Raw genomic sequence first — 22,907 nt, 5'->3', positions numbered from 1 at the left:
TGGGTCTGGGTCCTACTCATACCCCCTACCCACCCCATGGTCTGCTTCCTTCATTTTCCTTCCACAGGCTGAGCTATTTCTCGGATCCCTTTTTCCTCCCTCACGGCTCTTTTCCTTTGTCAGTCTCTCCTCCGTACCTGCCTCTGCTCCTCTGCCAGCCTCTCCCTCCCCCTGGGTTCCGGCTTCCCCGGGGGCTCATTCCCAGTCAGTTGTGCTTCTTGGCCCCTGGAGCTCTGGCTCTGCGTCCCAGGGCTCAGACCCCCTGCCCTGCAGCTCCCTTCTCCTCCTTTCCTCCAACCTAGCCCAGTAGTCAGGGCTGGACCCCTGCCTTTCCTGGTGCCACACAGGCTGTGCCTCTTTGTCTCAGCCCTTGGTTCCCTCTCTGTCCCCAGGGCTGGTTTCTCCACAAGCCCTTGTCCTGGCTTCCCCATCTCTGCTTCTTCGCTCAACGTCTCTGGCTCAACCCCCTTTGGCATTTTTAGCCTTTCTAGGCATAGTCCCCGGCCTGCCCCACAGCTCCATATCCTATCCTCTGTCCCCTGGGGGCCTCACTGGGCTCTTTGTCCCCCAGAGCCTACACCTAGCACTTTCTGTTGGATACCAGAAGGTCCACTGAAGACTTGGGGTAAGATTCTGAGGGAAAAGACAGTCCTTGGGGTTGGGGCCAGTCCCTGGCCCTTCTTAGGCCTCTGGTTTTTATTATTCATTATTATTTTTTAAATAGAGACGTGGCCGGGCGTGGTGTCTCACACCTGTAATCCCAGCACTTTGGGAGGCCGAGGCGGGCAGATCACTTGAGGTCAGGAGTTTGAGACCAGCCTGGCCAACATAGTGAAACCCAGTCTCTACTAAAAATACAAAAATTAGCTGGGCATGGTGGCGCATGCCTGTAATTCCAGCTACTTGGGAGGCTGAGGCATAAGAATCATTTGAACCCGGGAGGCAGAGGTTGCAGTGAGCTGAGATTGCACCACTGCACTCCAGCCTTGGCAATAGAGACTCAGTTTCCCCCCACCAAAAAAAAATACAGATGTGATTTTCCCATGTTGCCCAAGCTGGTCTCAAAATCCTGGGTTCAAGGATCCTCCTGCCTCTGCCTCCCAAAGTGCTGGGATTACAGGTGTGAGCCACCACACCCAGCTAAGCCTCTGTGGTTTTTGTTTGTTTTTTGTTTTGTTTGAGATGGAGTCTTGTTCTGTCGCCAGGCTGGAGTGCAGTGGCACGATCTTGGCTCACTGCAATCTCTGCCTCCCACGTTCAAGCGATTCCCCTGCCTCAACCTCCCAAGTAGCTGGGACTACAGGCGCATACCACAACGCCTGGCTAATTTTTTGTTTTTTTGTATTTTAGTAGAGACGGGGTTTCACCATGTTGGCCAGGATGGTCTTGGTCTCCTGACCTCGTGATCTGCCCGCCTCGGCCTCCCAAAGTGCTGGGATTACAGGCATGAGCCACTGCGCCCAGCCCAGGCCTCTGGTTTTATCTTGAGTCCCAAAACCATTTTCCCAGACTGAGCCCCCTCAAGCCCATCTCTTAGTTGGGGATCAGAGCTCCTGTGGGTCACAGGCTGGCCTCCCCACTCCCTTAGCTGAACCCTGCTTCTCACTTGAGGTCCTTCCCACCTGTCAGCTGGTGTGGCAAGAACAAAGCACAGAGGCCAAATAAAATGAGGTGCCAGAGTTTGGTTTATTGGCTCATCCAGTGCCAAAGGTCCAATGGGCACCCTCTTCCCAAGGAACCGGGAGCCCCGCGGCTCCTGCATTTCTCTTTCTCCTTCACGTGTTCCTCCTGGCCCTGACTGAAGCCATGGCAGAAGCTGGGGTGGGTGTGAGCGGAGGCTGGGTTCTGCCAGGGGTCTTAGGGCCCAGTCTGCTTGATACAGGATGGGGACCCTGGGCAAGAGAGGATGGACCCCAGGGGCAGAGGAGAGGGGCTCACTCAGCAGGGGCTTGTACCAGAGCAGGGGTGGGCCCTGAGGAGCACGGGAGTCCAGCCCAGGGGCACGGTGGCAATGGGGTGACCTGAAAGGGAGCAAGGTCATAGGAGCAGGTGAGGGGCCTCCCAGATCCCCGTTCTCTCATGGGCTGGGTCCTCTGAGGCTCACAGCCTACGAGGGAGGGTTGAGCAGGGAAAGGGCCAGATGACTGTGGGGCTCAGGGTGGGAGGAGGTGACTGCTGGAGGGACAGTCCTTGACCCAAACTCCCCTGAGCCCTAGACCCAGAAAGACACACTCACACAGCCCTGGACCCCCCCGCTTTTTAATGTGGGAACATGTGGCACTCAGCCCCACCCAATGACCAGGAAAAGAGCCCCCAGCTGCAGCTCTGACCTGGCCATCCTGGTCGCTGAAGCACACACCAACCCCTGTCTTCCATCCACAGCTGCACCTGGAGGCCCCACCCAGGGTCCCCGACGTCCTCCCCGTGTGCTCCCTTTCCCCCATGTGCCTTCAGGCCCGTCCTTGGTCCATCTGGGCTAGGACTTCCCCCTTCCAGCTCCCAAACCAAGGCGAGCAGTGGAGACACGAAAGGACCTCTGAGAAGCAGATGGCTATGGGCTTCAGCAAGGCACTGGGTGGGTGGGGCAGGGCGGGGCTGCAGCGGAACAGCGGTGAAGGCCGAGCAGTCCCCACCTCCTTGGGTGGCTCAGTCCTCAGCCTCTGGTCCACCCTCTACCCTCAACCCCCACAGCTGGGCCCCTTCCTCTTTTCCAAGCCCCTTCCAGAAGAGTGGCCACTGGGCAGGCACCGGAAATGGCCATCTGAGGGGCCCAGGGGCCTGAGACACCTAGGCTACTGGCACAGTGTGGAGCAGGAGCTGGGTCTGAGGCCCCTCCTGAGGCTTCATCCTTGCTCTGCAGCCTGCGGGGGTGGAGGGGCTCAAGCTGAGTCGCCCCCGCCAGAGGTCTTCTTCTTGGGCCGGGTCTTCAGTGTCTTGGAAGCCAGTGGCTGTGGAAAGAAGGAGGAAGATGGGGCTCAGCCTGGAGCCACCACCCCCTGCCTGTTTCCCCAAGCTCTGGCCAATGCCCTCACCTCAGCTTTGGGCGCTTTTTTGATGGGTTTGGCCCTCTTGGGAGCTTTGTCTCCCATGTCATCCTCAGAGGCCTCTGTCCGGGAATCTGCCGGGTTTGTGCTGGACCTTAGACTCAGGGCAGGGTCATCTCCTGGGTGCAGGGAGAAAAGGAGGTGGGGGAATCTTTCCCATCTGGGCTCCTTGCCCTTGGGGCCCCACCCCAACCCCGGGCCCTGCCTGTACCTAAGTCCTCAATGGTGTCCAGGAGGCTGCCAGGGCCGGGTCGGAGGCGGCTGTCAGGCCTCTGCAGGGGCAGTGCGTCCTCGTCCCGGATCAGGGTCAGGTCCTGCATGCTGAAGCTGCGGAGCTTCTCTGACAGCACCCCCTGGCCCTAGGGTCACCACCACGCACCGGGAGAGCCGGGGGGAAGGGGCGGGGTGGAGATAGCGGTCACCATGGTGCTGGCAGCAGCCCCAGGCTCGGTGCCCTCCCCACACTCAGTTCCACACAGACAGAGCTGAGGGCTGGGGCAGGGCCACACTTTGCCTCTGGATAGATGGGGAAATGGCTGGACAATGAAAGTGACTCGGCCAGATATCGGTAGAGCCTGGACTGGAGCCTCCAGCTGCATGAGCCCAGAGTCTCTATAGTCCCGAGTACAGGGTGGATGCAAAGGGGCCTGGCCAGGCCCTTTGTACAAGACAGGGGCCCTGGGAGTCCGAGCCTGCCCCCATCTCACCTTGGCGGCAGCTGTGACTGCAGCATTGGCGGCAAGGTTCAGGCCCCTCTTGCCCACCCTCATCATGGTCTCATAGCTCTTGTCTCGGGCCTGCGTGATGTACTCGTCGATCTCCTATGGGATTGGAGGGGAAGGGAGAAGAGGAGAGGTCCTGCCCTACCCTTGTTCACCCCTGGACAGAGGCCCCTGCCTGTTCCAGGAGGCCACGGCAGCCCTGCCAGGTCACTTTGGGCTCTGGGCCCCACAGGGAGGGCCAGTCTGTATGAGGCTGCAGGCTCCGGACTGCCTTGGCTGGAGGCAGGCTGGGAGGTGAGCTGAGAGTGGGGGCAAACCTTCTCCTTGTTGGACAGCGTTGGGTGCACAAACTTGCGGTAGAGCACGCTGGAGCCCTTGGTGTAAGGGGACAGCAGCCATATCACGAAGGCGATCTTCAGTTCAAAGTAGAAGGGGAACCTGTTGGGACAGGGGCAAGCGCAGAGTACAGGGCAGGGAGTCGGGAGGTACCGTGTCCAGCAGCACCAGCCCCGTGTGTGACCCTGCACAGCCCCTCACTCTTAGTGCGCTGGGGTCCCCATGGGGCTCATGGGACTGCTCCTTTGTAATCCAAAAGGGTCTGGAGGGCTCAGCTGAGGCTCCAGACAGGAAGGTAAGCAGTGACACTAGAAGGAATTTCCCCCAGCAGCGACTCTCCTTGCCTCATCCTCTCCCCAAGCCCCAGCCCCCTCACTCCTAGAGAAAACCCCCTTCCTCTGCCCTAGGGTCAACACCAAGGGAAACTCTCGACTGTGCAGGCCCACACCTGGGTCTTCACCCCTTCCCTTCCTGCCCTCCCTATCATCGAGAGGCTTGGGACTTCTCTAGCTTGCTCCGGACCCTCCTGCCCTGCCGTGACCCGCCCCTCACTTTTCAGGATTGCCCTTCAGTCCCCACAGCGCCTTCTCCTCTGGTCACAAACTCCTTCAGGTCACCTATGTCCTCACAAAGCCCTCATCAAAGCTCTCTCTTTTGCTGTGTCAAGACACACGTATAGGCCTGGCACAGTGGCCTGTAATCTCTTAGCACTTTGGGAGCCAAGGTGGGAGGATCATCTGAGCTCAGGAGTTCAAGACCAGCCTGGCAACACAGCAAAACCCCATCTCTACAAAAAATAAAAAATAAGCCAGGTGTGGTGGCATGTGCCTGTGGTCCCAGCTACTCAGGAGGTTGAAGTGGGAGGATCACTTGAGCCCAGGAGGTCAAGGCTGCAGTGAGCTGAGATCACACCACTGCACTCCAACCTGAATGACAGAGTGAGATTCTATCTCAGAAAAAGAAAAAAAAGGCATCTATATTCACTACCCTCAATTTTGTTTTTCACCTCACTACCCTTGCCCTACTCTCAACATTTTTTTTTCTTTTGAGACAGAGTCTCGTTCTTGTTGCCCAGGCTGGAGTGCAATGGCGCAATCTTGGCTCACTGCAACCTCCGCCTCCTGGGTTCAAGCAATTCTTCTGCCTCAGCCTTCTGAGTAGCTGGGATTACAGGTATGCGCCACCACGCCCGGCTAATTTTGTATTTTTAGTAGTGACGGGGTTTCACCATGTTGGTCAGGCTGGTCTCAAACTCCTGACCTCAGGTGATCTGCATCCCTCGGCCTCCCAAAGTGCTGTGATTATGGGCATGAGCCACCGCACTCGGCCAATTTTTTTTTTAACAGGCAGGTCTTGCTATGGTGCCCAGGCTGATCTCAAACTCCTAGGCTCAAGTGATCCTCCTGCCTTGGCTTCCCAAAGTGCCAGGATTACAAGCAGGAGCGACCATGCCCGGCCTTTACCCTCAAAATTTTTTTTTTCTTTTGATACGGAGTCTCACCTGTTGCCCAGACTGGAGTGCAGTGGCTTGATCTCGACTCACTGCAAGCTCCGCCTCCTGGGTTCACACCATTCTGCCTCGGCCTCCCGAGTAGCTGGGACTACAGGTGCCTGCCACCACGCCTGGCTAATTTTTTGTATTTTGTTTTTTAGTAGAGACGGGGTTTCACCGTGTTGGCCAGGATGGTCTCGATCTCCTGACCTCGTGATCCACACACCTCGGCCTCCCAAAGTGCTGGGATTACAGGTGTGAGCCACCGCGCCCCGCCATGCCTAGCTAATTTTTGTATTTTTAGTAGAGACAGGGTTTCACCATGTTGGCCAGGATGGTCTCAATCTCCTGACCTCGTGATCTGCCTGCCTCGGCCTCCCAAAGTGCTGAGATTACAGGCGTGAGCCACCATGCCTGGCCTTCACCCTCAATTTTTAACCCAATCTCTCCATCTCTTTCCTCTCCAAAAACTATTTTTCTCAAATGCAAGGGTCTTATCTATAAATGTAATGATCTCTTGTCCTCTCCCCCTTGGTAAAATTCTCTTCTTGAGTTCCGATGAACTGTTATTAGTCCCCTCTTCCAAGAGGTATCTGATCATTCAGTAAACATTTTTGAGTTCCTGCTGTGAATATACAGATGATTAAGACATATTCCCTGTCCTCAAAGTGCTCATAAATGCGTAGTCTAGTACAGCCTGGAAAATGCCTTGGAAATGCAAGTATCCAGCATTTATAGGAGTGAATCATATGCCTATTTTACAAATAAGGAAACTGAGGCCTTGAGAGCTGTGACCTGCCTAAGGTCACAGGCAGCATGGCAGAAGCAGGTTTCCTGGATTCCACTGAGGTGCTCTGGCTGCCACCAGAAAGAAACATGGGGATTATGTTTGTTCTTACTCCTTTTTTTTTTTTTTGAGATGGAGTCTCACTCTATTGCCCAGGCTGGAGAGCAATGGCGCGATCTCAGCTCACTGCAACCTCCACCTCCTGGGTTCAAGCAATTCTCTTGCCTCAGCCTCCCTAGTAACTGGGATTACAAGGGCGCCACTATGCCCAGCTAATTTTTTTTGTATTTTTAGTGGAGACGGGGTTTCACCATGTTGGCCAGGCTGGTCTCACTCCTGACCTCAAATGATCCACCCACCTAGGCCTCCCAAAGTGCTGGGATTACAGGTGTGAGCCCCCTCGCCTGGCACTACTATGTCTGTTCTTCTGCAGGTCAAGTTAAGCATGAGAGGGGAGATATCAAGGACCCCACGAAATTGTCAGGAATGGGAGGAGCTTCACCCCCAGGCCCAGTCTTTTGTTTGGCTGGCTGGGTAGAGAAATGCAGAGGCCCTGGGCCCTGAGGTGCAGGAGGGGACACTGGACCTCACCAGGAGAGCACTATATCCGTGAGCGTCTCGGCCGTGGTGAAGAAGGCAAAGACGATCCAATACATCATCCATTTCACCTGAGGGACAGAGGGAAGCACTGGCTGGGGCACGGGGCTGAGGGGCCAGGGACACTCAGGACCCAAACTCTGCCTGTTGAACATGCCTGGGCTGGGGAGAACACCCAGGACCCCACTTCTGCCTGCCAGCCATGTTGGAGGCGCTGTGCGGGACACCCAGGGCACTCCTTTGCTGGTGGGTCTTGTTAGTGGCTGACAGCGTTGGTGCAAAGTTACCCCCATCTGTAATAGGACCCAGTGCCCTCCCCTCTCTCTGCCATGTGGGTTGGGTAGGGGGTGAAGGGTCATCCACTCACATATTCCTTCACGTTTTTTGTCTTCACGGCCTTGTAGGAAGAATAGGCTGGGTACAGGGTGCCAAAGATGAGCCTAGGGAGGCAGGCATGGTTACTGGGCCCCTCAGCCAAGGGCAGTGGCCTCTCCCTCCCAGCTCTGCATCAGCCCCTGGGTAAGTAATGGGAAGAGGGACAGAACTGCCCGCTGGACTGATGAACTCAGGTCAGGGGTTAAGGTCAAAGCAGCATGGAACATGCCCATCCAGCTAGGGTGATGCCCCCTTCCCCGCTCCACTGTTCAGTTTTTCTCTAGCCCCGGAGGCAGGGAAAGGCCCAGAGGCCAGAGGGTCCAATGTGGTCCCTTGCGCCATGATCTTTGGTTACACACAAATATGTCTTGGGGACTGGGAGTCAGGTCACTGCCACAGGGTGTCTTCCTTCTTGACCTCATGCCCATTCACACCCATCCGCCCTTACCCTCCACCTCTCTGTCTCAGAGCCAGGCTCTGCGAGGGAACTTGACACCACCTAACAGGGCACCCTACCTGGCAGGCAGAGGTACCACTGTGGCCCTGGGGCCCTAGGGAACAGAGGGCACAGGGGCAGGAGGCCCAGAGAGACAAAGAAGCTTATTCCCCCATGTAAACACCACAGGGATGGGGCTCAGGGGAGGGCCCCGCTGGTGATCCAAGTACAGAGTGCAGACAAGACACAGGCCGGGAAAGAAGAGGACCAATGCCCTTTGGGGCTTGCCCAGGCAAGAGAGAAGCAGCCACCATGAAGGCCACATGGAGGCGTGAGGCCCCTCCATTCCCCCTGGGGTGGGTGGGGGAAGAGAAGGAGTCTAGAGGAAACCAGGACAGAAGCACTTGGCCGGCCAGGCTGTACCGAATGGGAAGGGAGCAGGGTGGGGCTGCCGGTGTCAGTCCCCAACGGTGGAGGCCAAGGGGCAGTGTCCTCATTAGGGCAGGGGATAGCTCCGAGGCCCACGAGGAGCCCCTGTCAGGCTCAGCCCCTTGACAATGTGTGGGTGCTGCCTGTTTCCACATGGACAGGCGGGATACTTCCAAACCGGCTGGTGCAAGTGGAGTGCGGAGCAGAATCCTCAAGGACAAAGTCTGGGGTCGTGGGGAATGGTATGTGTTCCCTCCTGGGGCCCGGGGAGGTGCCAGAGACACAGCTCCACAGTGTGGCTGGCAGCCTGGAATGAAGGCCACCGAGCGTCCTCCCCCAGCGGGGTCCACAATCCCAGGCTGAGCACACACATCCCCTCTCCCAGTTACCTCTCACACTTTGTCCTCTGAGCATTTCTGCTTTCCGATACCCAGACTTCCTCCCTAGGGGGCCTAAGGGCATGTGCCCTCGTCCCCAGTCTCCTGACAGCGAGTGGAAGGGAGAGGCCAAGGGGCCTGGTGATGGATCCGAGCTGCGGAATGATGAGGCCCTGCCTTGCTCCACTCTCTTCCATCACCCTGTTACCTCCCCCAGAGGGACAGGGCCCGGGTCTGAGGACCTCCTCCAGCCCAGACCTGCTAGGTGGGGGAGGGGACGCGCCTGCCTCCCCTTTTAAATCAAGCCGTGCTGCTCAGCCTCTAGGATGGGCGCAGGAGCAAGGACGGTAGAAATAAAAGAGGTTATTAATAAAGAATATGGGTGAGGTCCCTGGGAAGCCAGGCCGGCCATGCTCCCCTAATATTCCCCCCTCCAGTCCTGGATGCCACATCTCCATGTCTCTGGAGACCCCAAATAAGGACGCAGCGCCTTTAGGTGACTCTGCTGCACGAAGCTTCGGAGAAGTCCACCCGGGCTTTAACACCCCCGCCCTCCATCACAGCCCGCATCACCCCCCGCCGCCGCCGCACTCACACCACCAGGCGAGAGATGATCCAGGACACCATGGCGGGGCCGGGCGCAGCGCTGGGCGGGGACCCGGCCCGGCCGAGGATGCAGCTGCCTGAGGCCGAACGGCGGCGGCGGCGGCAGCAGGAGCCGCAGTAGCAGCAGCAGCCGCTGCAGCAGCCGCCGCGGGGGCAGCGGAGCGCCCAGCGCCGCCGTTAAAGGGGAGGTCCCTGCCGCAGCGGCGGGCCGTGGGCGGTGGCGGCTCTTAAAGGGGAGGCCGGGAGGCCGCGGCGGCGGCGGCGCGCCCCCCGCCCCCCGCACCTGCTGTGGCCGGGCATGCGCCTCCGACCCTCAGTGCCCTGCCTTCCTCGAATCGCTTGTTCATCTTTCTTGGGTTTCAAGCCCTAGGCTGTTGTCGTGGAGGTCTCCATGGTTACATCCTGAAATCGACCCCTGCCCACCTCCTGCCCTGCCCACATCAAGCGCTTACTATGTGTCAGCCCCTGTGCTAAGAGCCTCACTGCGTTGCCAGTGAATCCTCTTGAGCCACCCTCCTATAAGGCAGGCGCTATAAATGCCCTCATTTTGAAGATAAGGGAATGAGAAGCTTAAGGTTCAATAATCTGTTGAGAGTCACAAAGCCACCAAGTCATGCTGCTAAGATGACCCCAGGAAGCCTACTTTAAACAGGTTACATCCCCCAACTGCTGACTAGCAAACTCTCCTCATCACAGGCCCTGGAGACATCCACCTGAGCTTCCGAGTCACAGGTGCAGCCGCACCTGTCCACCCCACTCCTCATACCCGTTGAAAGAGTACATACATCTCCCCTGACCAGATGATCTGTTTTGTTTTTTTGAGACAGGGTCTCACTCTGTCGCTCAGGCTGGAGTGCAGTGGCACAATCTCAGCACACCTCCTGGGCTTGAATGATCCTCCCGCCTCAGCCTCCCGAGTAGCTGGGACTACAGGTCCAAAACACCACCAGCTAATTTGTTTTTGTTTTTGTTTTTTTTGTTTTTTTTTTTTTTGCCGAGACAGGGTTTTCCAATATTGCCCAGGCTGGTCTCAAACTCGAGCTCAAGCGATCCACTGGCCTCAGCCTCCCAAAGTGCTGGGATCACAGGTGTGAGCCACTGGGCTGCTGGTCTTTTTTAGGTTGTCAGCTCCTAAGCTTTGCAGGGGAACAGAGCTTTATGCTCTCAGTGTGGTTACTGACAACAAAGGGTCAACCTTCTTTTCAAACAGAGGGGCTGGGAGAGGGTCCTGGGGCTCCAGTTCCACCCCCATCAGCAAGCACTAGTGGCAGTGAATGTCCTGATTCTAAAGACATTTATATCCAGAATGTAGGCTAGCCTGCCTCCTGATCTTCAGGCAAGTAACCAACCTCCAACCATCCACCAACCCCCAAGCCCTATTGCTCTCCTTTCCTGTCCCATTTTAAAGCTTCTGCATTCCTCTACCCTTTATGTTGAGGTGTAATCCTTCGGGTGACTACAGCATCAACCTGTGCCCATCTGGGCTGAAAGGACACATTCAGAACTGTGTATTTCAAAGAGTCGTGGTCTTATTCAAGCTCAGTATCCCTGATCCACACAATGGTCTATTTCTAACCTGGTAAATTATATTTCCGGGTTCAAACACTTTGGAAGATGTTTCCCAAAACGTCCCAGAGAAGCAGCCTCTGATAACCCCTCTTGCTATTCTTTACAACTTCCTCTCCAGAAAGCCTCTCCTAATTGGAATGCAGTCTGTTCTCACCCCACAATGAAACACTTTAATTACTGCTTGATAAATCCCACATGAGTGTCTCCCACCATCTCTAAGGTGGATCTATGGCCACACGTTTCATGTGGGCAGCCAGGCCGCCTGCTTAAGAATCCCACCACAGACTGTCCAACTTTGCTGAGGCCACACACCATGACCCTTCCCCCTAGACTCTGCCACAGGAAGGGAGGACCCCACCTTTCCCACTCCATTCACAAAGCATAAAGTATGGGGAAACATGTCTCTCTTCCTACCCTCTAATTCATGTGGCCCCTTTCCCTTACCCCCAATTCCCCAAACCATACCTGACCTCACCCTGGCACTTTCCTTTCTCCTAACATGGCACAGTCTCAACAAGCAAGGAAAAATATCTGGGTGTAGCACAGTCATGAAGACCTGGAAATGAATCCCCCACCCCCACCCCAACTCCCAATCTGATGTTGATTTTAGAAGGGTTGGTACACGAATAATTTAGTCCACTCCAAACAGATTTGTTAGATTTTTAATAAGAACATGGAAATCCCAATCAGCCCTTCAACAAAATTAAAATACAGAAAGTGAAATTAAAAGTATTCTACATTAAATGACTTTTATTAAAAAAAAAAAAAGTAACTGTGAACATATAAACAGCCTGCAGGGCACTACAGTACAGCTGGAGAGAGATACATTTTCCAATGTACCTATGGGCCAATGAATTCCACCATTTTCAAATAAATCCTTAATCAGACTCCACTCATTTGGAAAGTTTTGCTGAAAATATTACTGGATAAAAAACAGAAAACCTCATGTTGGAAATCAACTGTCCTTCCCATTTGGAAACGTTAAGAGGAGTCCCCAGGGAACACTGGTAACAGGTGAAAATGGTTCCTGGAATCACCAGTGTTGTACACACACATGGGGAACACACCACAGCTTAGATGTGACAAAGTTCCTTCTCATATGACTGTTCCCTCAAGGTAAGACTAAGATGGGAGGGGGAGAAAAAGAATCCTAAAAAAGCCAATTTTAAAAAATTCTGCTTTGGCTGATTTTGTGCTATAATGGGTAGCTGATTTCTAAAAATCATATTTCTTCAAAGAGTTTTATATCGAAAGGAAGACTAAATGTAATGTGCCTTTCCTCATAATCCAGGAAAACAACTGTGGTATTTCAAAAATTCTAAAAATATCTACTTTCATGAAATAGTAACTATTTCACTACAAACCTATTTTTCACTAAATACACACATTTCCTAATCCTGGAGCCTCCTGGGAAAAGCAGTGGGTTCTCCCTGGGTCTTGCAAGACTCCAGTGTTCACAGGAGAGTGTGGGGAATGGCTTCACCCCGTCTCCTGGGATGGGCTTAGTCAGAGGTCACGTGCAGAAATGCTATCAGACTTCCACCAGGCATGTTTAAGCAATTACCCCATACTTGTACCAGTTATGTGATTTCCCCTACCTCCAAACACATTCCCACTTAACTAGGCACAAGAGGAAAAGAAAAGAAAGGTGTGCCCGTGAATCTCAAATCAGGAGAATGTGCAGGAAAGCCCCGCCATGTTCAGGCAATTTGGATTTCCAAAAGGCCACAGGATAGGGATGTGGCACTCTTGGCTTGGAGTCTCAAACTGTGTGTGTGAACAGTACGACTTTCCTGTGTCAACCTTCGGTGTTGAGGCAGCGTAGAAGAGAGTGGCTGGAGAGTTTGGAATACTGACCACACTGGCTCCGGGTGAAGGGCCTCTGCTCCAGCAAAGAGCCCTGCCGTTCCCTGTTAAGTGTTGTGAGTGAAAGACCTGCTTCACAGGGGAGCTTGGAGTTTCTCCATGCCTAGGACCTTGCCAGTTTGGATTCATGAGCCTTGAGGGTGCCAACCGCATCTTTCACTGCATGGTAAATGATGTTCTTCACCTAGAGAGGGTGTACAGCAAAGTCAGTTCACAGCAGCCCCATGCAAATGTACGTTCTACCTTGACTGTAAGCCTACTGGTTTAGTGGGGAAACTCCCAACAAGGACTGTGTGTTCCTTTATCAATCCCCACAGTCATTTACAAATCACATAGGGCATAAGGTCTGTACTCAAAAAAGAATAATGAAGTTATGTGAAAGGCTATCTGATCACCATCATTTATGTGCTTACTATGTCCTGGGCAGGCGCTGCTGCTGAGCTCTTTATGTGGACCTTCGCTTGATCCTTGCCAGAATCCTATGAGGTAGGTTCTATTATTATCATGCCCAATTTACAGAGGAGAAACTGAGGAAACTAAGGCCACAGTGAACACCTGGAGAACTTTGCTTCCTTATATGGTTAAGAGGCTTCCTTAAGGTTCTACAGCTAATAAGGATGCATTAAAACAAGAGGGGAAAGCAGGATTATGGCCTATTTTTTCCCTTCGTGCTTATATGTTTTCTGATTTGGATATATTACCTGTGAAATTGGAACACACAATAGAAGTTATTGAAAAAAGTGAACAGGCATATTAAAGTGAAGAGAATAAAGACAGTTTTCTTTTTTTTTTTTTTGAAAAGGAGTTCTGGTCTTATTGCCCAGGCTGGATTGCTGTGGCCGGTCCCCGGCTCACTGCAAGCTCTGCCTCCCGGGTTTACACCATTCTCCTGCCTCAGCCTCCTGAGTAGCTGGGACTACAGGCGCCCGCCACCACGCCCGGCCAGTTTTTTGTATTTTTGGTAGAGACGGGGTTTCACCATGTTAGCCAGGATGGTCTCGATCTGCTGACCTCGTGATCCGCCTGCCTCGGCCTCCTAAAGTGCTGGGATTACAGGCGTGAGCCACTGCGCCCGGCCTAAGACAGTTTTCTTTTAAAGGGCTGGCAAGAAAATTGAGGTTATTTCTGGGGAGGAAAAGTGGGGAAATGCAAAGGGGAAGGGTACATGGATGTTTCAAACATGTAGTTGCTGTATATATATGTGTGCTATAATTTCTTAAGCTGGGTCATGGGCATCCAAGTCCCTCTTTTACTATTCTCCATTAATTTTTTTGCATTGCTTCAACAAAGATTTATGAATACCTACTATGTGTCAGACATTGTGCTAAGGAAAAGCAGTGAGTAAAATAGTAAAATTCCTGCCTTCACAGAGCTTAAATAGCTTACATTCTAGTAGGGTTAAGTAACAGATTAAAAAAACATATATCTGTATCTATATCTATATCTCAGATGGTGAAAATACTACAGGAAAAATAAAGTAGTGAAAGTGGGGCTGGTAGTGCTGGAGCAGGAGTTGTTATTCTAAACAGAGCAGTCAGGAGTCAGGAAAGGTCTTCGTTTTTTGTTTTTTTTTGTTTTTTTTTTTTTTTGAGATGGAGTCTAACACTGTTGCCCACGCTGGAGTGCAGTGGCACCAATCTCAGCTCACTGCAACCTCCGCCTCCTGGGTTCAAGCAATTCTTCTGCCTCAGCCTCCTGATTAGCTGGGACTACAGGCGCCCGCCATCATGCCTGGCTAATTTTTGTATTTTTAGTAGAGACGGGGTTTCACCATATTGGCCAGGCTGGTCTCGAACTCCTGACCTTGTGATCTGCCCGCCTCAGCCTCCCAAAGTGTTGGGATTACAGGCATGAGCCACCGCGCCCAGACTGTTTTTTTAAATAAAGAGACAGAGTCTGTTGCCCAGGCTGGAGTGTAGTGGGGCAATCATAGGTCAAAACTCCTGGGCTCAAGTGATCCCCCCACCTCAGTCTCCTGAGTGGCTGGGACTGCAGAAACACAGCCAACATCCCTAGCTCAGGAAAGGTGTTATGGATAAGGTGACATGTTACCCTTATATTCTCATTCTATCTAAACACCAATGTTGGACGGGCACAGTGACTCACGTCTGTAATCTCAGCATTTTGGGAAGCCGAGGCAGGTGGATCACCTGAGGTCGGGAGTTCAAGACCAGCCTGGCCAACATGGTGAAACCCTGTCTCTACTAAAAATACAAAAATTAGCTTGGTGTGATGACACGTGCCTGTAATCCCCAGATACTTGGGAGGCTGAGGCAGGATAATCGCTTGAACCCAGGAGGCAGAGGTTGCAGTGAGGCAAGATCACGCCACTGCCCTCCAGCCTGGGCAATGGAGTGGGACTCCATCTCAATAAACAAACAAACAAACAAACACCAACGCTGATTATACTTTGTATAAAAACTTTATGGTTGGCTGGGTGCAGTGGCTCACTCCTGTAATTCCAGCGCTTTGGGAGGCAGAGGCGGGCAGATCACCTGAGGTCAGGAGTTCGAGACCAGCCTGGCCAAAATGGTGAAACCACGTCTCTACCAAAAAATACAAAAATTATCTGGGTATGGTGGTGCATGCCTGCAATCCCAGCTACGTGAGAGGCTGAGGCAGGAGAATAACTTAAATCCAGGAGATGAAGGATGCAGTGAGCCAAGATCACACCACTAAACTTTCATTTGGGCAACAGAGTGAGACTGTGTCTCAAAAAAAAAAAAAAAAAAAAAAAGCCGCGGTGGCTCACATCTGTAATCCCAGCACTTTGGGAGGCCGAGGCGGATGGATCATGAGGTCAGGAGTTCAAGACTAGCCTAGCCAAGATGGTGAAACCCCGTCTCTATTTAAAAACTACAAAAATTAGCCGGGCACAGTGGCAAGTGCCTGTAATCCCAGCTACTCGAGAGGCTGAGGCAGGAGAATTGCTTGAACCCAGACGGCGGAGGTTGCAGTGAGCCAAGATCATGCCACTGCACTCCAGCATGGGTGACAGACTGCGACTCTGTCTCAAAAAAAAAAAAAAAAAAAAAAAGAAAAGAAAAAGGAAAAGCGCATCAGACTCAGAGTTGAAGGTGACTGAATCTACCAGCAATTAAGAAAAACCTCTTCAGGCTGGGCACAGTGGCTCACGCCTGTAATCCCAGCACTTTGGGAGGTCGAGGCGGGTGGATCACAAGGTCAGGCGATCAAGACCATCCTGGCTAACACGGTGAAACCCCGTCTCTACTAAAAATACAAAAAAATAGCCGGGCATGGTGGTGGACGCCTGTAATCCCAGCTACTTGGGAGGCTGAGGCAAGAGAATGGCGTGAACCCAGGAGGCGGAGCTTGCAGTGAGCTGAGATCACGCCACTGTACTCCAAAACCTCTTCAATCTGATCTATCAACAACCAAAAAAGATACACTTGAGCCACAGGCATGCCAGAGGAAAAGAGGCCACAGTGAAAGCCTAGAGAATTCTGCTTATTATTTTTTTTTTTTGAGACGGTGTCTCGCTCTGTCGCCTAGACTGGAGTGCAGTGGCGTGATCTCAGCTCACTGCAACCTCCGCCTCCCAGGTTCAAGCGATTCTCCTGCCTCAGCCTCTCGAGTAGCTGGGACTATAGGCGCGTGCCACCATGTCCAGCTAATTTTTTGTATTTTTAGTAGAGATGGGGTATCAACATGTTAGCCAGGATGGTCTTGATCTCCTGACCTCGTGATCCAACCACCCAGCCCTCTTTGTTCTTTTTATGCAACTGAAGTACCTAAGTGTATTAATGATGAAATTCTGCCCTTAAAATTCCAATCCATTTCAAGAGCAGAGGAAACCTAATCTGATTGTTCAGCTCTGCTCTACAAGGGGATACAGTTCTTAGCGACATGAACTATAATCCCTAGCAGAGCTCTAAGAAATTGAGTCTGCATAGAAATCTGCTATGAGGAGCAGCTTCAGCGCAATATTTCTTCTCAGAAACATGCTTAGAACACACTGCCATAGTGCTTTTCCCACCTGTTTGGGGAGGTCAGTCTAGTTAGCTACTAACACTTGTAATACTATCACTCTGAAAGGGAGAGAAATAAGGACTGTCACAACAGAAATGATTAGGTTAAGCAGTGGCTCATACCTGTATTCCCAGTACTTTGTGAAGCTGAAGTGAGAGGATCTCTTGAGCCCAGTAGTTTGAGAGCAGCCTGGGCAACATAGACCCCGTTCTATTAAAAAGAAGAAAAACTTTTTTTTTTTTTTTTTTTTTTTTTTAGATGGGAGTCTTGCTCTGTCACCCAGGCTGGAGTGCAGTGGCATGATCTTGGCTCACTGCAACCTCCACCTCCCAGTTCAAGCAATTCTCCTGCCTCAGTTTCCTGAGTAGCTGGGACTACAGGCGTGTGCCATCATGCCCTGCTAATTTTTGTAAAAAAGAAGAAAAACTTTAAATGCTTCCTAAAAGGACTCCATATCCCCAAACTTCTTCCTGCGTCATTTCTCCTCCACAATTAGACCTTCAGAGAATACCCTCAGAAAGGAGAATGTGCTTTCTGTGTAATGTATGTGAGTATGCAATGAGAAGACAGAGTGGGGTAGAGGGAGGAGTTATTTACCTGCAGTTTATCCTCATGATTTGTATGAGTGTTAGAGAGATGCCTGAATTCCTGAGTCAGGCGGAAACAGTGCTTTACATGTTCTGGAGATACAAAGTCTTCTGCTACTTTTATGCAACTGTATAGATTGTGAACCTGAGAGGGGCAAAGTGCAGAGGAGAAATATCAGACATTAGAGATTCAATAATATATGGAAAATGTCCATGATATAGTTAAAAAAACCCTTGAGAAACAGGTGTGATACTTCCATTTTTATAACAACACAGAAAAGCTGTTAAGTGCAAATGTATAAATAAAAGCAATGGCCAGGTGCAGTGGCTCATGCTTGTAATCCCAGCACTTTGGGAGGCCAAGGCAGGTTGATCGCTTGAGCTCAGGAGTTCAAGACCAGCCTGGGCAATACGGCGATATGGTGAAACCCCGTCTCTACCAAAAAAAACAAAAAAAAAAAAAAGAAAAAGGAAAAAAGAAATACATAAAAATATTAGTATTTGCACAGAAAATGTTCTGAAAAAATATACACCAAACTGTTAACAGTAGGCTCCCTCTGAGGAAAGAAACTAGATTGGGAAGGTAGGATAAGGGGATTGATAAGAAGAGTATGCTATAAGTAGCTGAGCTAGGACTTGTCACTTTTTCTTTAATAGCTTGCATTGTTTAAATTTTTTTTTTTTTTGAGACTGAGTTTCGCTCTTGTTGCCCAGGCTGGAGTGCAATGGTGCGATCTTGGCTCACCACAACCTCCACCTCCCGGGTTCAAGCGATTCTCCTGCCTCAGCTTCCTGAGTAGCTGGGATTATAGGCATGTGCCACCACACCCAGCTAATTTTGTATTTTTAGTAGACATGCGGTTTCACCATGTTGGTCAGGCTGGTCTTGAACTCCCAACCTCAGGTGATCCACCTGCCTCGGCCTCCCAAAGTGCTGGGATTACAGGCGTGAGCCACCAGACCTGGCCCTGTTTAAAATTTTTTAAATGAGCCTTAATGTTACAAGGAAGAAAATAGAAGCATAAAATAAGTTGCAGCATAAGAGAAACCAGTCTAATCCAGCTACTTAAATCTCTTGGTAGATTAGCAAGAAAAGCAGAAATAAGAAAGCCCATGGAACTGTTCAACCCAACCCCCAAGCAGGAACCCACCTGGTGTGGGGCTCCAGCAGGTATGAAAACAGCATCACCTAGGAACTGCACGATAGCCCAGCCTTGCACGCCATACTCCTCATAGAGTCGCTTACGGAGGGTCTGGTCCAGGTACCAACTTTGGTCATGAATTGGGTCATGATCAGGGGGGTTCTCTTGGCCTTGTTCTTCTCCAACCTGCAGCCATAATCAAATCCAAAGATGGGAAAATTAAAAATTATTAATAGCATAAATCCAACTTGCTGCAGCAATGTCCTAAGATGGGGGGGGGATGGCAAAACTTTATTCTAGTCAACATCCTCTAGGTGTGGATTCAAGCCTTTGGGCTTTTCCACCCGAGGTACCATGGCCAACAGGTCTTTTTTTTTTTTTTTTTTTAGACGGAGTCTCGCTGTGTCACCCAGGCTGGAGTGCAGTGGCGCGATCTCGGCTCACTGCAAGCTCCGCCTCCCGGGTTCACGCCATTCTCCTGTCTCAGCCTCTCCGAGCAGCTGGGACTACAGGCGCCCGCCACCACGCCCGGCTAATTTTTTGTATTTTTAGTAGAGACGGGGTTTCACCGTGGTCTCGATCTCCTGACCTCGCGATCCGCCCACCTCGGCCTCCCAAAATGCTGGGATTACAAGCGTGAGCCACCGCGCCCGGCCGTATGGCCAACGGGTCTTTAATGCCAAGGGACTCTACATGAGAAACCCTAGATAGGGTGTCTCAGCATCCAGACCCTTGATATGTGAGCTGGAAGCACAGCCCACCCAAGGGCGTACCTTTCGGAGCAGCTCCCGGATTTTCTCTGCATCCTTGGCTGCATAGATGTGCCATAAAGCACCTGGCTTCTCTTTTCCATCATGAATCCTCTGCTTCGTCACCTCATCAGCATCTCCCTCATCAATTGTCTTGAGTACCTCTGAAAAGAGCAAAATGACACTTTCAATGTAGTCAGCCATTTCAGTACCACTGAGTGAAACGAAATCTCCAATTTAAACAAATTGAGTTTTTACTCTTCTCCATCTCTGGAATAATGTAAGGCAAAATCAGAAAATTCATACCGGTCTAAGCTCCCTACACACAGAACATTAAACCTTCTTTAGAGATTCAGCATTTTTGGAGGTATAATTTCCCCTTAAAACATATTTTTTGCGTACACTGTGTTGCCATATCTTATGTTTAACTTGCAGGTTATTTCCCGCTACAAGTATATGGAGTCTATATATTTTCTCAAGACCCCTTCAAACACTAGGATTCTGGATTTAAGCCCACAAAGCATAAAGCATCACTGGCAAGTGAAGAGGGTTGGCTTCTAATGCTTGTCTATTACAATGACCTACACCATAATGAATGCTGCAGGTGTGCAGAATCCAAGGCAAATGTAGGCTGGGCATGGTGGCTCATGTCTATAATCCCAGCACTTTGAGAGGCTGAGGTGGACGGATCACCTGAGATTGGGAGTTCGAGCCCAGCCTGGCGAACATGGTGACACCCCATCTCTATTAAAAATACAAAAATTAGCCGAGTATGGTGGCACATGCCTGTAATCCCAGCTACTTGGGAGGCTGACGCATGAGAATTGCTTGAACTCAGGAGGCAGAGGTTGCAGAAAAAACAAAAAAAACGAAAAAAGAAAAAAAAGCACATGTAAAGCAAGGCACAGTGGCCTTGCTTGTAGGCCCAGTTACTTGGGAGGCCGAGGTGGGAGGAATGCCAGAGCCCAGGAGTTTGAAGCCAGTCTGGGCAACATAGTGAGACTCTATCTCAAAAAGAAAAAAAAAAAAAAAATTATCCCTGAACCTTGAGATTTTGAGCTACTTATTTTCTTTTAAAAGAGTATCCCTTTTTCTGAAATTTCCATAATGAACATGTATTAACACTGAGATGGCAGGAAGTATAAATACAGCAAAATATCACTTTTATGCTTCATTTTTATGAAGGTCCTGGCTTTATCATCTGTCACTCCACAGTTGATCTGGCTGATAGGTCAGGTCAGAACTCTGCCCTTTCTTCATTTCTCTTTGAGAGGCTACAAAGTGGAAAAGGGTAGCATTTCTAGAAAGAGACTCTAGTCAAAGATACGCAAAATAGTACTCTTCTCTATTAGAACCTCCTCCTTTATCTAGCAACATCCACTGGGCACCCACTTCCCATCAGACCTGGAAGAAACAAGAAAAAGCCACTAGGGGAATAAGAAAAGAAAAAAGAAGCCGGGTGCAGTGGCTGACGCCTGTAATCCCAGCACTTTGGAAGGCTGAGGCAGACGGATTACCTGAAGTCAGGAGTTTGAGACCAGCCTGGCCAACATGGCGAAACCCGTCTCTACTAAAAATACAAAAATTAGCAGGGCGTGGTGGCAGGTGCCTGTAATCCCAGCTACTTGGGAGGCTGAGGCAGGAGAATCGCTTGAACCCGGGAGGCAGTGGAGGTTGCGGTGAGCCAAGATCGCACCTCTGCACTCTAGCCTGGGGGACAGAGTGAGACTCTGCCTCCCTCCCCCTCCCCAGAAAAAAACAAAAAACAAAAAGAAAAAGAAAAAGAAAAAAAAAAGGAAAAGCCACTGGCCCTAAGGATGAAAACACCCAACTGTATTCCCAAGACAAAGCCTCACTATCCTAAAGCAGTGGATTCTAGAAAGCATACCTTCATCATGAGCACCCTCCCCGATGGGAATCCCAACATACACCATCACATTAACAGCATCAGACACATCTAAGTGAAGATTTGTTGTACCAACTCTTCTATCTTCTGCTGTTATCAACCCTAAAGGAGAAAGGAAAATATGCAAGGTGAAGGACCAATATTCGGAAGAATCCACATCGACACTACATCTGAAAACATGCTCAAGGGTGTTCTTAAATGAGTAAAATTAGGAGAGTGAAGTCTATTTGTTTATGAAGAAATCACTTTCATCTCTTTTATACTGTTTTAAGACTGATTTCTCATTGACACTGGCCACGGAACAAATCTACCTCCAAAAAACGATCTCTCCATGAAAAACAAAACAGATATGGGCATTAGGCATATTCAGATAAAGCTGAGCTTTCACTGTGATTTAGGTCATCATTGGCCTTCACAAAGCACTGGCTGGGTAGCATGGCACCCAGACCTCTTCATTATTATTTTGTCAAGTCTCTTATACTCGAGAATATGGCTCCTTGGGTACAGCTCTTGACAGGAAACTTCCTCACTACTGGAGACATGTAAGCTTATGGTCTGGGCCCACATGGATGTTATGAAAACCAATATGACAAAAGCAAACATATTCAAGACCATCTTGGATACTATTCACTTCTCCAGCACTTGCCTGCAATCATCTCTACACCCGACATTGACCACAGATATCCCTCTATAGTTGAAATAAGAACAACAGTCCCCCAAAAGGGCAATTTTAGCCTCTCCCTCATACCATAGGCGTTGTACATCTTGGGGCCCAGATCAGGCCTTACAAAGTAGCTAGGTAGCCTAGAGGCCAGATTGAGCCTGCCATCTCGTTTGGTATATTCTGGCAGAGGAAGGTTCTCCATCAGATCTTCAAACCTATAAAAGTGCAGGAAAGATGACTTAGCTTGTTATAGGGGAAGAAAGCCAATAGACAAAGTTCACTTTTCTGTGATGACTTTGTGATGGCTTCTGAAGATGACACCACCGCAGGTCACTAACCTGGTTGGCATCATGTCTCGAAAATCTTCCCCAGGAGGCCAGTCCTTGAGTTTGAGCACCATTGGCTGCCCATCTTCTGACCGTAGTCGTTCTGGAAGACAGAGAATACTCCCACAAACATCTGCTGGTTTGGCTGGTGTCCGATTTTCAACAGTAACTAAGTTTTAGGAGACTAACCTCTTTTTTTTCTTTTTTGAGACAGTCTTGCTCTGTCACCCGGGCTGGAGTGCAGTGGCATGATCTTGGCTCACTGCAACCTCCGCCTCCTGGGTTCAAGTGATTCACCCTGCCTCAGCCTCCTGAGTAGCTGGGATTACAGGCGACCACCACCACGCCCGGCTAATTTTTGTATTTTTAGTAGAGATGGGGTTTTGCCATGTTGGCCAGGCTGGTCTCAAACTCCTGACCTCAGATGATCTGCCTGCCTTGGCCTCCCAAAGTGCTGGGATTACAGGTGTACGGCACTGTGCCCAGCCTAGGAGACTAATCTTTTTTTTTTTTTTTTTGAGATGGAGTCTCGCTCTGTCACCCAGGCTGGAGTACAGTGGCCCAATCTTGGCTCACTGCAGGCTCCGCCTCCCAGGTTCACGCCATTCTCCTGGCTCAGCCTCCCGAGCAGCTGGGACTACAGGTGTTAGCCACCACGTCCAGCTAATTTTTTTGTATTTTTAGTAGAGACAGGGTTTCACCATGTTAGCCAGGATGGTCTCGATCTCCTTACCTTGTGATCCGCCCACCTCAGCCTCCCAAAGTGCTGGGATTACAGGTGTGAGCCACCGCGCCCAGCCCTGGGAGATTAACCTTTTATTTCAGACTTGTAAACCCCCATAATGGACAAGGTGGGCTTTGTTTTCCTCACTCGGTACTTTAGTGTGTGTCTTCTTTTTCCATCTTA

The 22,907-nt window shown here is 50.7% G+C and overlaps 2 protein-coding genes across 6 annotated transcripts in view; both read right to left on the bottom strand.

The window, feature by feature from the left end:
• Positions 1–1,667: 1,667 nt before the first annotated feature.
• On the bottom strand, positions 1,668–9,396 carry REEP2 (receptor accessory protein 2). 4 transcript variants are annotated; one of them, XM_032158012.2, is made up of 8 exons: positions 9,191–9,396; positions 7,346–7,418; positions 6,973–7,049; positions 4,084–4,204; positions 3,752–3,865; positions 3,256–3,397; positions 3,033–3,163; positions 1,668–2,948 (listed from the first exon to the last, which is right to left on the bottom strand). In XM_032158012.2, exons 1-8 carry the CDS (start codon positions 9,220–9,222, stop codon positions 2,880–2,882), a joined length of 759 nt encoding a protein of 252 aa, XP_032013903.1. In that variant the 5' UTR covers positions 9,223–9,396; the 3' UTR covers positions 1,668–2,879. The 4 variants fall into 4 exon arrangements, with proteins under 4 accessions (XP_032013903.1, XP_032013902.1, XP_032013901.1 ...); XM_032158011.2 differs by having other exon boundaries at positions 3,256–3,403; positions 9,191–9,394; XM_032158010.2 differs by lacking the exon at positions 9,191–9,396 and adding an exon at positions 8,608–9,116.
• A 2,020-nt stretch (positions 9,397–11,416) lies between these two features.
• KDM3B (lysine demethylase 3B) overlaps positions 11,417–22,907 on the bottom strand; it is an 83,091-nt gene continuing 71,600 nt past the window's right edge. For both annotated transcript variants that reach the window (XM_032158005.2, XM_058441250.1), the window contains 7 exons: positions 22,013–22,103; positions 21,759–21,889; positions 20,993–21,112; positions 19,129–19,268; positions 18,365–18,541; positions 17,224–17,358; positions 11,417–12,820 (listed from right to left, as the gene is read on the bottom strand). In XM_032158005.2, coding sequence (XP_032013896.1) covers positions 12,740–12,820; positions 17,224–17,358; positions 18,365–18,541; positions 19,129–19,268; positions 20,993–21,112; positions 21,759–21,889; positions 22,013–22,103 — 875 coding nt within the window. In that variant the 3' untranslated portion in view covers positions 11,417–12,739. The remainder of the gene's footprint in view (positions 12,821–17,223; positions 17,359–18,364; positions 18,542–19,128; positions 19,269–20,992; positions 21,113–21,758; positions 21,890–22,012; positions 22,104–22,907) is intronic.

This window comes from Hylobates moloch, unplaced genomic scaffold, assembly GCF_009828535.3.
Source record: "Hylobates moloch isolate HMO894 unplaced genomic scaffold, HMol_V3 SCAFFOLD_6, whole genome shotgun sequence".
In the NCBI taxonomy this organism is placed as follows: Eukaryota; Metazoa; Chordata; class Mammalia; order Primates; family Hylobatidae; genus Hylobates; species Hylobates moloch.
This window is presented reverse-complemented; position numbering and strand designations above follow the sequence as displayed.